Source organism: Emydura macquarii, unplaced genomic scaffold (genome assembly GCF_026122565.2).
Source record: "Emydura macquarii macquarii isolate MOO-44397 ecotype Brisbane River unplaced genomic scaffold, CSIRO-AGI_Emac_v2 contig_915, whole genome shotgun sequence".
Classification (NCBI taxonomy): domain Eukaryota; kingdom Metazoa; phylum Chordata; order Testudines; family Chelidae; genus Emydura; species Emydura macquarii.
Genome location: NW_027131052.1, coordinates 534,033 through 549,849, shown reverse-complemented (window position 1 = coordinate 549,849; position 15,817 = coordinate 534,033). Strand labels below are relative to the sequence as shown.

The following is a 15,817-nucleotide window of genomic DNA, read 5'->3' as shown; positions in this document are numbered from 1 at the left end:
TATAAAGGCAGGGCCCGACCAGCGGCCCCAGAGTGAGTGCCTGGGAGACTCAAGTGGCTGCTTCTCCAAGTGACGATGGGGAAAATCAGCTTCTCTCTCATCCTCGCCCTGGCGCTGGTGACCATCGGCGCCTCTTCAGGGAGCAAGGTAGGGCAGGGTAGGGGGCTGGGGGCTGGCTCGCGGCTGGCGCAGGCTGGGCATGGTGAGGGGCCGAGGGGGCTGCATGCTCACGCTGTGCTGTGTCAGGCTCCTGGGGGGGGGGGGGGTGTTCCTGACTAACGCAGGAAGGAGCAGGAGCCTGGGACTCTTGGGGCAGGTGAGGAGGGGCTGGGGCCTGTCCCCTCTGCAGGCGTCAGCCTGGGCAGAAAGCAGCGATGTCTGTCCCAGCGACATTTGGGCTGAGCTGCTGCTCACCCAGTCAGGCAATCCCGCCTCCCGACGTGCACCGCTCCAGGGGCTGGTTTGTTGTTCAGGGGTAACTCTCACCGACCCGCTGGTGGGTACGGGAGCCAGGAGCAAAGCGCAGCGCCGAGGGCCGGTGTGGGTGGCGGAGAATACAGCACCTCAGGCTGGGGAACACGCTGGGTGGGAGAAGCCCTCGAAGCACCGGTGTTAGCTGGGGGCCGTCACAGCTGGTAGCTGGCAGCTCACAAAGCAGGAGGCCGAGTGTAGCTGTGCTGCATGTCCCCAAGTTATCCCAGCACACGGGCAGGGCCCAGCAATATCGCACGGGGGAAAACCCCTGCTCTGTCCTCAGGCAGGAAGGGCCCAGCTGGTCCTGGGTGATGACTAGGAAGGGGGGAGGGAGTCTCTAAAGCAGGGTGCTAATATGCTGTAACTCACCTTGTTAACACCCAGCTGTAAGCGAGCTGACATGTATTGTAACCCCTGTTAGTTGGTTACGTTGCCACCTCGGCTCCCGCATAGGAGTCGCCTTGGCCCACGAACTGGCCTTGTCTACACTAGGGTTCGAACACTTCTCGTGTGAAACATGGCAGCCAGCTCGTGTTACAGGCACAGCTTGTGCCTAGCCTGCCCGGACTCTCGGCGTTGTGAGGCCAGGTCAGTTTGTGCTCTGCAGCCCTGTCCCACGCTGAGCAGAGCAGCGGGACTCTGTCGAACCATCTAATCTTATTGCCACGGTACCCGAGGGGGCCGATTCTGGTCTCACTCCAGTTTCACCCCAGTGTAAGGCCAGTGGTTTCAATGGAGTGGCTCCTGATCCCCTCCGGTGTGAGGTCAGAATTGGGCACCTGAAGAGAAGGGCCTGATACTCAGAGACGCAGGGATCCCAGCTCCCTTTGGGGGATGGATGATCTTGGTGTCAGGAGCTCTGAGGTCAACGCCTCCCCTTGCGACCCCGGCCAGTCACGCTGTCTCTCTGTGACTTGGCAGAGACTAGCACACCCACCCAGGGGGCCAGCCTCCGTTCATTCTGGCTGGTGAGGCTCCGATACCCTGGCCCGATGGCAGCTTCAGGAGAGCGTCTGGCTGCTCTGGGAGGGGAGGTGCAATGCTTGGACGTGAGTAAAGCACACGCTCTTGTGGCAGCAACACAGGGGCATCTGAAGAGCCACTTCATCTGGCAGAGACGCTGCATGGAAGGTTCTTTGCTAGACAAAACAGGGAGCGCATCATGCCTGCCGCAGACACGACGACCACTAGAGACGCTGTGTCCATGGCTGGGCAGATCAGAGGCATCTTGGCAAAGACTCGTAAAGAGGCCATGAGGCCCTTTCTCCCTGGGCTGGGCCCATTTGTCCACCCTGCTCCTCTGCAGGTTTCCACTCCTGCAGACAGCTTCAGTCTCAGCGGTGGCTCCTCTGTCCTCTCCCCATCCCCTGGTGTGTCAGCCCCTGGGGGCGGGAGTATGACACTCCGGGGTGCAGTCTGTACCAGTGAGGGGCTGTGTCACCGCCTCCCCTGCAAACGCTCTGCTGCAGATCCCAGCTGGGCCACTCACAAGCAGCCTTCCAGCAGGCAGGCCACCCCAGCGTCTGTGCCTTCCAGCCGCTCTCCAGCCACGCTCTGGCTTCCACTGGCAGGGTGACCCCAGCACATTCCCAGTCCTGGATCTCCCCCAACCATGTGTTCTGTGCTGTCCAGCCCTCTCCTGGCAGTCCTGATATAGTAGGACTTTTGCTCTTCTACGGGGATTCATAGACAATAGTTTGCTACCCTACATGGAGCTCCCACACAGTCTGCAACACTGGGTTAGTTCTGATCAAAGACTAAAACAAGCAGGTTTACACACCAGGAGACAGGTTTCCAGGGAATGCAAGTATAAGGCATTGAAGTCAGCGTTGGTTACAATGAACTTCACTAACTAGACTCGGGTCAAGGGGCGGCCCCTTAGCACATGTTTCCGGGAACAGTGGGAGCAGATCCTGGCCTGAGAATTTGATCAGCCAAGTCCCACAGCCATTTCCTTTCGTCTTCTTGGGTGAAAAGGAGAGCGGTGACAGGGAGAGAGAACGTGGAGTGGTTTTGCCCCTCACTTTTATAGTCCAGTCCTCCTTTGCAAAGCATTTCCCCAAGGGTTACCCCAGCTAAAGTTCATTCCTGCTGTGAGGCTGGAGTCAAGGAGTCTGGTGGTGAAAGAGGTTCCAGGCTGTTGCTTGCTAAGATCTGTTTGTTCCTGCCCCTTCCTGCACTGAATGGTGATGCTGACGACACCTGACTAGAGGCGTCAGCTTGTTCTTTCGTCTCTGAGAAATCCCCAGACTTTCTGGTAACCAGGCGTTAGTCACAATTTCAGTGGCTGTGCACATCTTTACAGAGAACGCTACTACACACATTTCATCCTGCTACGACTGACCCATGGGAGAGTCGTTTTCAAATGCTATTCACAAGGCACATTGCATACACAGACTATTACAGCGGGGTGCAGGGTGTGAATAGAAGGGTGCCTTCCATTAAAGGGGGCTCCTCTGTGCCATGAAGAGCAGCTGGGAACAGGGAGAGGCGACAGCACTGTCATATGCCTGCACCAGCTATGGGCTGTCTACACAGCTTCCTGCTGAGTGAGATACGCCCCCCATCTGTTCGGGATCAGCTCCTTTCTTTAATGCTCTGCCAGGATGGCCCAGGGTAGCTGAAACAAGGAGCGTGCCACGCAGCGGCACTTAGTGGCTGAACCGTGCGATACCGTTTAGCATCCGACTATGGGAGAACCTCAGAGTTACGGACAGCTGAGGACGGGCGGTTGTTCGAACTCTGAAATGTTCGTAGCTCTGAACAGAACGCTCTGGGCTCTTTCAAAAGTTTACAACAAAAAGTGACTTAGTACAGCTTTAAAACGTCATTATGCAGAAGAAAATGCTGCTTTTAACCCTCTTCATTGAAATGAAATGAGCACGGAAACCGTTTCTTTACCTTGTCAAATCTTTTTTTTAAAATGTTCCCTTTATGTTTTTAGCACTTTATGGTTAGCGCAGCACTGTTCGGTGTTTGCTTTGTTTGCTTGGTTGGTTTTTATCTCTGCTGCTGCCTGATTGCACATGTCTGGTTCCAAATGAGGTGTATGGGTGACTGGTCAGCGTATATCTCTGGGGTTCGTAACTCTGAGGTTACCTTCTGAAGTAACCCTGTGGGTTAGGAAAGCGAAAGCAGTGGCCACCAGGAGCAGAGGAGGCCCCCAGTTCTGCATTTATGGTTTAAGATTTATTCAGTTAGTTGCATTTCAGGTGGAATTTCTAGCCCGAAACAATCACAGAGATAAGTGGGGAGGGGGCCCACAGAAGGAGGGAAGGGGCTTCCCTTGGGAGCTCAGCAACCGGAGCCCACAACAATACTTTTTTGTCATCTCCAGTTTGTGGGATCTGTGCCCTGCATTCCTGGCTCTCGGGGTCACAGCCTTGGCTGAGCATCTGGCCCTGCCGTGCTGTAGGGGGGTCCTGTTTCTGCTGACCACGTCCCTCCCTTTTCAGTGTGTCCTGTCTGGAACATGGAGGAGCAACTGGGGTTGCTTGATGAATGTATCTGTCCTCAGCAATGGTGGCGAATTCTCTGGTTCATACCAATCTGCTGCAATGGCCACCGGGGATAATGCCCTGCCCTCGCCCCTGCACGGAGTGCAGCAGAACGTGGAGCAGAAGCAGCAGCCGACCTTTGGCTTCACCGTGAAGTGGCAGCTCTCAGGTATGCAGCCTAAACTGTCTGTGGGCCTGGCGGGCGGAGCCAGGGGTGACCCTAATCGGAGGGCGGGGGGCTGACACTAGGGAGGGCTGGCCTCTTCAAGGGCAGGTGCTGTCAGCCCTTCTGTTAGCCGGGCTCTGCCTGGGAGGCAATGGATTGCTGGGAATTGTAGTCCAGGGGATCAGAGGACGCCGGGGCCCTGTGCCAGCTGGGACAGGAGCAGGGCAGTATATAAGGCAAGCCTGCTCCCAGTCAGAGAGCGGCTGGCCTCGGGTGCTCGTGGTGTTCTCTGGGGGCGGCCCTGGAAGGCGCGGTGCATGGAGGAGGCAAGGGATGGTGAAACCCCAGGTGAAGTGGAGGCGTAGAGACTGAACGCAGACCGGTCTGGGGAGGCTCAGGATGGGGGTCTCCAGCATGGTATCCGCCTGTGCAGTGGCTGAACCAGTCCCCAGCGATTAGTCAAGTGGAATCACCTGGGTTTGAAATGTTCGTAGTCTAGGGTGTGATCCAATCCAAGCCACTCCCTGGAGGGGGAGAAACTGAGGCACGGTGCACTGGGTGCTGGGAGGGGGTGTGCCAGCCCTGTCACCGGACGCCAACAAACCCTTGTGACAAACATGGGAAACGTTATAAACTTAGTACCTTGGGTCTGAATGAAGAGTCTAGTGCTCCGCTGATTCCGTTCAGGGAACTGCTGCTGTACTGCTGGCAGTGGGAGAGTTCTCTCGCAAGTCACCCCTTCGTCCAGCAGTCTCAAAACAAGGTGCTTTGACTCTGATCCACTCCGGCACAAGGCCCCAGCTGTGCACTGAAAACACAGCTTCCAGACTTTGTGATAAAGCATGGAGTACAGTACAACAAAAGTGACTTGCAGGATGGCGACAGTAACAGAGGACAAGGATTTTTCACACAACACTGTTCTAAAATGAAGGTGACAAATGCCACCCACAAGACATGCACTGTCTAACGCAGTTCACACGTCCTAGCAACACAGGAGAGATTAGCTCAAACACACACATGGGGAGGTCCACATACCTAGGCGGGCTCAGAGATCAGTTTACCTGCTAGTTCAGAGCAGATCTGCACACAGTATTCAAGGTGTGGGCATACCATGGATTTATATAGTGGCAATATAATTTTTCTGTTTTATTATCTATCCCTTTCCTAATCATTCCCAACATCCTGTTCGCTTTTTTGACTGCTGCAGAAAGCTGAGTGGCTATTTTCAGAGAACTATCCACAATGACTCCAAGGTCTTTTTCTTGAGTGGTAACAGCTAATTTAGACCCCATCATTATGTAGGTATAGTTGGGGTTATGGTTTCCGAGGTGCATTACTTTGCATTTATCAACATGGGGCAATACAATGACAGATGAAATTCAATCACCCAGTTTTGTGAGATCCCTTTGTAACTCTTCTCAGACTGCTTTGGACTTAACTATCTTGAGTAGTTTTGTATCAGCTGCAAATTTTGCCACCTCATTGTTTACCCCCTTTTCCAGATCATTTACAAATATGTTGAACAGACCTGGTCCCGGTACAGAGCCCTGGGGGACACCACTATTCACCTCTCTCCATTCTGAAAACTGACCGTTTATTCCTACCCTTTGTTTCCTGTCTTTTAACCAGTCACTGATCCAGGAGAGGACCTTCCCGCTTATCCCATGACTGCTTACTCTGCTTAATAGCCTTTAGTGAGGGATGTTGTCAAAAGCTTTCTGACAATCTAAGCACACTATATCCACTGGATCACCCTTGGCCACGTGCTTGTTGACCCCCTCAAAGAATTCTAGTAGATTGGTGAGCCATGATTTCCCTTTACAAAAAACATATTGACTCTTCTGACCAAATCGTATTCATCTACGGGTCTGATAATTCTGTTCTTTACTAGAGTTTCAACCAATTTGCCTGGTACGGAAGTTAGGCTTATCGGCCTGTAATTGCTGGGATCGCCTCTGGAGTCATTTTTAAACATTGGCGTCACATTAGCTCTCCTCCAGTCATCTGGTACAGGAGCTGGTTTAAATGACAGGTTACATACCACAGTCAGTAGTTCTGCAATTTCACATTTGAATTCCTTCAGAACTCTTGGGTGGAACCATCTGATCCTGATGACTTGTTACTGTTTAATTTATCAGTTTGTTCCAAAACCTCCTCTAATGACACCTCAGTCTGGGACAGCTCCTCAGATTGTCACCTAAAAATAAAGGCTCAGGTTTGGAAATCTCCCTCAAGTTCTCAGTCATGAAGACCAATGCAAAGAATGTATTTAATTTCTCTGCAAGAGCCGTATCTTCCTTGAGTGCTTCTTCAGCATCTTGATCATCCAGTGGCCCCACTGGACAACTTGTTTAGCAGCTTCCTGCTTCGAATGTACGTAAAATATTTTTGCTGTTACTTTTGAGTCTGTGGCTAGCTGTTCTTCAAATTCTTCTTTGGCCTTCCTGATTACATGTTTACACGTCACATGCCAGAGTTCCTGCTTCTTTCTATTTCCCCCAACAGGATGTAACTTCCACTTTTTAAAGGATGTCTTTTTGCCTTTAACTGCTTCTTTTACATTGTTATTTAGCCACGGTGGCACTTTTTTGGTCCTCTGACTGTTTTTTAATTTGGGGCACACATTTAAATTGAGCCTCTATGACGGTATCTTTTAAAAGTTGCCATGCAGCTGGCAGAGGTTTCACTTTTGGCACTGGACCTAGTGATTTCCATTTAACTTCCTTTTGTGTCGTTCCGCTTTCTGAATTTAAACGCTATCGTGGTGGGCTGCTTTGGTGTGTCCTCTCCTCCCCTGCCCCCCCCCCCCCCACACACAGGGATGTTAAAATGTATTATACAGTTATGGTCACTATTACCAAGCGGTTCAGCTATAGTCGCCCCTTGATTCAGTCCTCAGTGGAGCACAGGATCTGATTCAAGAACTGCCTCTCCTCTTGTGGGCTCCAGGAGTAGCTGCTCCAAGAAGCAGCCATTTAACGTGTCCAGAAACTTTATCTCTGCATCCCGTCCTGAGGTGACATGTACCCAGTCAAAATGGGGGTGCTTGAAACGGCTCATTGTTACTGAGTTGTTTATTGGATAGCCCCGCTAATCTCCCTGCGCGTTGCACAGCTGCTGTCGCCGTCCAGGCGAGCTGCTCGGCAGTATATCCCGACTGCCATGTTCTTGTTGCTCAGATAGGGAATTACTGTCCCTGGCGATTCCATGGCACAGTTTGGGTCATTTAAGATTTTTAGTTCATTGGACTCCGAGCTTCACTTTCCCACATCCAGAGCTTGCACGTAGAGCTGGGATCACAGCCCTGGAGATTCTCCTCCACTCCCCGTTACACACCCTGTTCTCTGGTCCCTCCGCTGCCCCCTTTACCCCCTGCTGTTGACAACCGCCCCCTCTGAGAGGAGGTCCCTGCACTGACCTCTTCTGAGGCTGGAGCCAGCCTCGGGGAGACATAGCCGAGGGCACAGTGGGTCGCTCTGAGTGTGGCCCCAGTAACGCGCAGCGAACTCCCTCCAGCTGTCCCCCGTGGGGTCTGGTCTCTGTCTGGGGGACTAACACCCTTGGGTGGTCTGAGAGCAGCAGCCTGACCCTGTCACTCTAATGCCTCTCAGAGTCTCCGCCAACCGGCATAACCGTCTTCGTGGGCCAGTGCTTTGTGGATGACCAGGGGAAGGAGGCCCTGCAGACCAAGTGGCTGCTGCGCAAGGAAGTCAGATCCCTCAGAGACAACTGGAAAGCGACCAGGTGGGTGCCCGGCACAGGCTGCCCGGCACAGGCTGCCCAGGAGGGAAGGTGCCGCCTGCAGAGCTGTGTGTGATGCCCCAGGGGATCAGGCAGGGGCCAGGGCCATGTCCGCCCACAGCGCTTCTCAGAGAACTCGCTGGTGGGTGAGCAGCCCAGTGGGGTTGTGGGCATCCTGCAATGGGAGGGTCCCAGGGGAGCTGAGTCAGGCTCCAGGGAACAGCACAAAGGATGCCTTTGCTGACCCATCCAGGAGGAGCTGGCTGGACGTGCAGCCTGTGGCACCCTGCCCACCCCCCGGGTGCTGCCAGGTGGCTCTGAGGCAATGCCAGCACAGGGTGCCCACAGCCACGCTGCCTCCCTGGACCGGGCAGCTGGGCCCCTTGGGGTAGCGCCTGCAGGAGGTGCTTCCTTGGGCTTCTATCCTTCTCAGTTGAATGCATTTTGTGTGTCTGCCCCACTCGACCCTCGCCATGCACCAGGTGGCCCCAGGTAACACCAGCTCTGGCTTCCCCGCAGGGTCGGCACCAACATTTTCACCCGCGTCAAGTGAGGGAACGTGGGAGAATCCTGAGCAGTGACGGTGCCCGGTGACCCCAGCAGCACCCTGGACACGCTCTGCAGTCCCACCCGGAACCGTTCTGGGCTCTCTCGAGAGCGTCCGGCCCAGCGTCAGGGCTGTCTGCTGGGCTGCAGTCGCCGTCTCTGTCTCCATCTCGCCCTCGCTCTCCGGCTGCCCTCCCAGAATCGCTGCCTTTTCGTTTCTTTCCCAGTAAAGCTCTGGCGCTGGAGGCCAACGAGTCTCTCGTGTTTTTGTCGCTCTCGGCCCTTTGGGTGAAGCTCTTGCTGAGTCGTGATTCCCACCTGCCCCTCTGGGGTGCCTGGTGGGTGCTGGATTCTCTCCCGTTAGCTGGGCCCTTCCTGGGACACCCCTGGGCAGATTCAGCCCCTTTTCCCTCCTTTCCTCGCTCCCCGTCGCCCTGCGGCAGAGATTGCAGCAGCCTGCACCACAGGCCCCAGGAGACGTCCTGCCCTGCTTCCCGCCACTCCGGGCTCTGTTTCCAGCACTCTCAGCCCTGGGTTTCGTTTCCTTCAGGCAGCTTCTGCCCTTCTTGAGTTCTGGCCCCAGGAGCCAAATAAACATTTTCCCTTGGAAAAACAGGGCTCGGGTCTGTGTTCTGAGCCCTTGCGAGCCGATCTCAGCACTCGCCCTGCACGGGCGGCGTAGTGCTCCAGAGGAGCCTGGGAGGGGATCCTGTTTTATGCAGGTGTCTAACTCTGGCGGTGGAAAGGGCCAGCCGTAGTGATGCTTTGATACTCTGTGCACACCCCCACTCCTCTCCCGTGGATGGCTGCGCAAAGGTCAAGGGGAAGATTATGTGGCAACCACGGGCAGGTGTACTCGTAAAAGGCTGCCCACATGGAGCTGCCCCAGGGTAGTGCGTAAGTGCAGACGCTCCAAGGCTGCCGGGAAAGAGCTCTCCCACTAGCTTACTAACCCCACCTCCCCGAGAGGGGTACCTATTGTTGGAGGCCCAGGACAATTCGTGCTGCTGACCACGCTCCTACAGGCTAGCGTAGCTTCATTGCTTGCTTGGCTATTCTAACCCCTGTAGCATGACATCTTCCAGCTGGCAGAGACTGACTAACCTGACAGACGTCTCAGTGTCTGCACAGCACGGCCCATCACAAGACAAAATACAGAGACTGTATTGCTTGCAGCTGCACACAGATAACGCTGATGGGAACAAGTTACCCTGGAACCACTGGGGTACACTGGTTTATTGCCAAGGGGCATATTTTTACATAGCCCCGCCTATCACCAGATGTTGTTCTGACGACCCCAATTATTATGGTGAGAATGGAATGTAGTTAAGGGTGGAAACCCAATGTAGATAATTAGCATATATGATAATGAGAGAGAGAGAGATAATTAGGTGAGGGTTATTTATGGAAGGGTATAAGTAGTCACCACTTAGACAAAGGGGGGCGCTCCATAAACACCTGACACCATGGAGGTGCTGCCAGTTGGAGCAGAGGAGCCACTGACTGCCTGGCCGGGCCCCTGAAGAAAACCGTTCCTGCATCCAGCCTTCTGAGAACTGCTGAGCTCTCCAGGAGTCGTGAGTATGAGATATTGTAGTTAGTTTTAGGCTTTGTATCTAACTAGTATATTTATAGAAAACCTTGCACATTCAACCTCATTGATCTGCAAATCGGGCGTGCCGTGACTCACTGGTACCCACCCTGATCACACGGTGTCCAGACTCAACACCTCCAGCAGTGGGAGAAGTTCTCCCATCGACACAGCGCTGTCTACACGGGGGTTAGGTCAATATAACTATGCCACGGGGGGAGGGGGGGTGGATTAGTCACACAGTAGCATTGATGTAGGTCTGTCGTGTACACCTTGTTACTGCCACTCCTATTGACTCAGCACCTCCTTGTCGGACCCAGCATCACTCCGTAGCGACACTGCTGCGGGCTCAGACCCTGCTCTGCCTGACCAGCCCCCAGTCCGTCTGCTAAAGCAGTCAGCAATTTAATAATTAATGTTTGCATGCCCGTGTCAGCTGGGACCGTGACGTTAGCATCCCAGTGAGACTGATTGGGCAGAAGGCTGAGCCCAGTCAGTGACTGTTGCAGGCTTTCTGCAGACCCAGACAGACGTCACTGCACTGGGTTACCCTTGCTTCACATGCGGAAGGTTTGCTCCACAGCTATGGAGGCGGGGAGGTGGCTGCGGATGAGTTGTACAGGGGAAATGTGACGCTGGTCTCCTGCAGCGTCCACAGAAGAGGAGCAATCCTCACCTTTGCGTGCCCTTGGCCTGACCTGGCTTTGGCGCACAGCAGTTTAGCAGGGTTATCTTCTGTGTCCAGCTCTGCTCAGCACAGGAGAGCGGGAGGCAGCAGCCAGGGAGCCGCGTGCAGATTTCTACACTGGACTGAGTGCACCAGGCTCGACAGACCATATGCGAGATGGGTCGGCAGTGGGCTCGGCGCCCTGTCCTCGTCCAGTGTGGCCCGGTATGCATGGGAGAGGTGGGTAGCTTGGGGCTGCTCTGCCGGCTTTACGCCACAGGAGAACTGAGCAGAGCTTCCATGCAAGAGGCTGACAGCAGCAGTGGGCCGAGGTAGGGCCCCAGCTCGGCAGAGCCAAGTGGAGACGCTGCAGGGAATCCGGGGTGGGGGGCGGAGGCAACAATGATTTCAATGGGGCTGTGCAGGCCCGCACCTCATCAGGCTGTAAAACACCAGGCTCAGTCTCCAGCACGTTAAACCGTCCTAGCCAAAGCGGCCACCTGCTGGCTACCTCCCGGGGAGTCCAGAAACACTCGCCAGGCACATACTAGCCCTGCAGCCTTGCCGCACCCCCCTTACTTCAGTGCGTCCCCTCAGGCAGAAGGGAAGGTTTGTGCCCAGTCACCCCATTGGGGAGCATCCTGCCTGCCGGGGAGCATCCAGTCATGACCTGAATAAGGAAACCTCTGTGTCTGGTGACTGGGCCGTGCACTGGACACCGAAGAGCAGAGGGCGTCGAGCCAGGCCCTGGCAGCCTCTAGCAATTCTGAGCTTAGACTATTGGAGTCGGACGGGACCCCAGGCGGTATCTAGTCCACCCCCTGCGTAAAGCATGCCCCATCCACAAATGGTGCAAGCGCTGCTTGGGCTGTGTTCGTTACCTGCCCAGATTGCTGCCATGCCTCTCCCGGGTCAGTGATGTGCCTCAGAGATTGTCCACTACTGACACTGACTGGCACTGGGCATCCCAGCGACAGGATGCTTCAGACAGAACCAGAACTAACCATCTGGTCCTGACATATGATAACCTGTATGATATGATAACCTGTAACCCTTCAAAGAGGTCCTGGGCAGAAGGGTCAGCCTGTACCATTTGCCTCTAGGATGCTGTCACCAACAGAGCAAACCTCGCTGTGTGGCTCCAGGAGGAACGTCTAGCCATTGTGTGAATGCTCCCAAGTCTGACCCGGCTCTCTGGGGATGTGATCATTTAAGCCTGTGGACACAGACCTCGTTTTCAAGACAGGCTGTGTGGCTAGAAGACCAGCTCTAGTTCAAGCAGGAATTAATTCAGGCTAGTTCTGTGGGCCGTGTCACGCAGGAGACCATTGGCTATCCCTCAAGAAGGAAGATGTCTGCCCTGGGGAAAGGCACGGCTGAGACTTGACGAGGCTGAGGATTCCAATGTGTGCTCTGCGGATGGTTCCGCATGTGTGCAGCTGGGTGCTTAGAGAGCGCACAGCTGCTGGCTGGGCTGCTGTACACCTTCCTTCCTCCTCTGCCGTTTCTCAGCCTCTTGAGCAAGGCAATTCTCTTCAAAACGGGCTGAGGCTGGGTGTGTGATGTGACGCCATTGCAGCCTATTGCCAGCCAGCTCTTCCCAATGCCTGGCGTCAATGCCTCCCTTCTCAAGATCTACTTTCAGGGTGTCCTTGTAGCTTTTTCTCTGTCCCCCGCGGATCCTCTTACCATGACACAGTTGAGAAAAGAGGACGTGCTTCAGAAGACAAGTATCAGTCAAGTATCAGTCATCCACTTCAGCAGACAAGTATCCGTCATCCACACACAATGCCCAGCCCAGCAAAGTTGATGTTTCATTATCTTCCCTCAGTGCTGGTGCCGTTGGCTGCAGAGAACATTGGCATTGGTGCAACGGTCGTCCCATCGGATACGGAGAATCCTCCTGGGGCAGCACTGTTGGTACCACTCCAGAGGCTTGAGCTGGCTTCGCTATGTCTGCCTTGTCTCACACCCATAAAGCAGGGTGGGGATGCCTACTGCATTGTAGACCAGGATCTTGGTTTCCATTGGCAGAGCTCTGCCAATAAAGACACGACAAAGCAACTTACCAAAGGATGCGCTGGCACAATGGATGCTATGCTCCATTCCCACATCAAGGTTGACTGCCTGGGAGAGGTGGCTGCCAAGAGAAGAGAAATACTCAGTGTTTTCCAGGGGTTCCCCGCCGATGACAATTTGTGGGAGAAGGGGGGCAACTTGTGCTGGGGCAGGCTGGAGGAGCACCTTAATCTTCCCAGTGTTGAGGGTGTTGGGAAAAATAAACGGGATTCTATGGGAGACACCAAACCCGCCTGCCAACAGTTAAAAAGGTAAGTGCTGAGGTCCCCCTTCCGCATCTGTCATCGGAGTAGTTAAGTGGATAAATATCAAATGCTCAGAATAAAGTAAAACAAGGAACAATTTATTTAGGGGATGAACAGCAAACACGGGGTCACTCGGGGATGTAACAAGGTGGAACTGAACTCCAGGTCCTTCCCCAAATTAAAACCAAAACTACTCAGGCCCAAAGTCAATGAGATGTACTTACGGTCTTTCTTCACCCTCCTGGGGTGCTGTTCATGACTCCCAGGATGACGAGATTGGAGCCCAGGATCCCACGATGGCAACAGGAACCGCTGCAGACAGGTGAGCTGGTCTTCTGTGTGGGGGCTATCTGCAATGTTATCCTAGCAGCTCCTCTTCATCTCTCCTCTGTTCCTATGGGCGACGTCACTCTGCTGCCGCTAGGACGGACTGTCCGATTTGCCACAATTTATAGCATTCTGTGGCCGGGCAGATCACGACTCCTTCCCACCTTTCCCTTTCCCGCCTTCACCCAGAAAGGGCAGGAACAAGTGGGGAAGAAGACTTCCAGGATGGAATCTCAGTTGTCCTTTCGCCTGTTCAAAATGGCGATTGCCCTATACAATGTTGTCAACTCATACAAATGACCCTACATGGGGAAATCTACACTAGGGAACGTAAACCTGTGATTTCACACCCACGAGGGGAGAGTCCTAATGTATGATAGGTGCCTGGGTAGAGATCTGGGGTGGAGAGTCAGTCAGTATTGACTTATGCAGGAGGCTAAACCAGATGATCACAGAGATCCCTGCCAGTCGTAGAATCCATGACCACAAACCTCTAAAATCCCTCTTCAGAAAGCAATTGTAATCAGCACCAGAAAGTATTAATGACAACTCACCACCCTGGCTGGGGCGCACACTACCACTGGGGGTCTCTGATGTTCATTGCAGACGATCAGTTCAGAGCAGCAGTGTTGCAAAACAATGAGGGCTGAGATGATGAAATCTTTAGCATATGCCAAGAACAGGAAGTTCATCAGTGAGTTGAACACGTTAACCAAGCTGGATTCAGTATCAGAAGCTGCTGACACTGAGACCTCCCCATATAGATGCTGCGCTGCATCACTCAAAGCAGGCATTATCTCAGGCTGGCCTGAAAACCGGTGCTGCTCCATATTTGAGAGCACTGCACATACAGAGATGTGACAGCAACATTGGTGTTATCTGGAAGGCAGTGGGTCACAGTCCCCAGAGACTTCATCTGACAGTGCTAACCTGCAACCCCTTGACCACTGTGGGGCTGACGTAAGTCTTTGCAGGGGCCAAGCGCTCCTACATCGACCCAATACGCGGGAGGTGTGTAATTAAGGAATGTAATTAAGAACTGACTTTATAAATCTTATGATAAAGAAACATGATAAATAATAATAACTTATTTTTTTTACAATATAACATGGCTACTTTAACAGCCACATACATTATCTTCACAGTTTCACATAAACATAAATAAAGAGATTAAATCTAAATAGGTCAGTCCCCACAGAAATGCAGTGAGAAGAAACGCAGAGCTCCCAAAGATTAGGCTGAATCCACCTAAGTCTCTGGTTAGTCTTTGATCACCAAGTCTAAAGCAACATCTTCCCTCCCCTTGCTTGTAGGAATCTTCAACTGGAATCCATGCAGACACGTAGAGGAATACAATCTGTTGGAGAAGAGTCAACATAGCTTTTGTAAAAGGAAATGATACCTCACCAGTCTACTGGAATTCTCTGAGCAGGTCAACAAGCACGTGGCCAAGGGTGATCCAGTGGATATAGTGTGCTTAGATTGTCGGAAAGCTTTTGACAACATCCCTCACTAAAGGCTCTTAAGCAAAGTAAGTGGTCATGGGATAAGAGGGAAGGTCCTCTCCTAGATCAGTAACTGGGTAAAAGATGGGAAACAAGGGGTAGGAATAAATGGGCAGTTCTCCTGACTGCTTGCCCTCCTGCAGTCTGATCCCAGCAACAGGGAGGGAACCTATAGAAGCATACCCACAACTGCCACATCCAATTCCGGTGTGCTAAATCAGCCTAGCAAGAATGACCCAGACACCCACCGAGCCCCGTGCCCCCTCCCACAGATCTCCTAAAGAGATACATCTCTATTGGGCACGTGGGGTACAGCAGGGTCCAAGGAATTACAGTGATGCCATTACTAGCCGAACTTCAGCGGGGCAAAGCTTTTACTCTGTCTCTAGCTGGACATTGACACCGCACTCCTCAGCTCACTGCCCTTCTCGCTTCCACTTTTCTTCCTGGCGCTGCCAGCTCTTTGATCTGGAAATGCAGTATAAGCCTGGCACAGCTGGACTGGCCCCTGAACCTCTGCCTCAGGAACAGCCTCTTGGTGGGGTCTAGGAGAGGGCAGCTGGTCTCTGAAAGGAGCCAGAGAGGAAGAGGAAATGGAAGTGGGGCTGGCTGGGAAGGGGGCTGCACTCAGCTCAGCTCAGCTCAGGCTAGGGTGTCTGGCCGAGCTGGTGAGAGGTGGAGGATTTGCTAACCCCAAATGATGTCACTCTGGAAACATTAGAGAAGAGAATGAACATAAAGTAGAGGAAAAAAGAGAAGAGTAGACGCAGAAGTGGATGATGATGATGATGATGATATCAGCAAAAAAGCAAAGCTGAGGAAGGAAATGAACCAAACTGTTGTAACTGTAGATTCCTAGCCAAAGAACGGGGATGAAGAACCAGGAGGCTGCGAGCAGGTGAGCCTTTGGCTGAATGTAGAAACAAAGAGCAACCTGCTAAACTGCTACATACTGAAATGGGAAGGAAAGTTAAAATGA

The 15,817-nt window shown here is 53.3% G+C and overlaps 1 protein-coding gene across 1 annotated transcript; it reads left to right on the top strand.

Annotated features, from left to right (window-relative positions):
- LOC137149896 (avidin-like) lies at window positions 1-8,675 on the top strand. The gene is made up of 4 exons (XM_067543533.1): window positions 1-147; window positions 3,930-4,140; window positions 7,749-7,881; window positions 8,398-8,675. The coding sequence occupies exons 1-4, from the start codon at window positions 76-78 to the stop codon at window positions 8,429-8,431; spliced, it is 450 nt and encodes a 149-aa protein (XP_067399634.1). The 5' UTR covers window positions 1-75; the 3' UTR covers window positions 8,432-8,675.
- Window positions 8,676-15,817: the final 7,142 nt, after the last annotated feature.

Coding starts and splice junctions, on each gene's coding strand:
- LOC137149896 (XM_067543533.1), top strand. CDS start 76: ATGGGGAAAATCAGCTTCTCTCTCATCCTCGCCCTGGCGCTGGTGACC. Junction 4,141..7,748: donor CGTGAAGTGGCAGCTCTCAG/GTATGCAGCCTA, acceptor AATGCCTCTCAG/AGTCTCCGCCAACCGGCATA. Junction 7,882..8,397: donor GACAACTGGAAAGCGACCAG/GTGGGTGCCCGG, acceptor GCTTCCCCGCAG/GGTCGGCACCAACATTTTCA.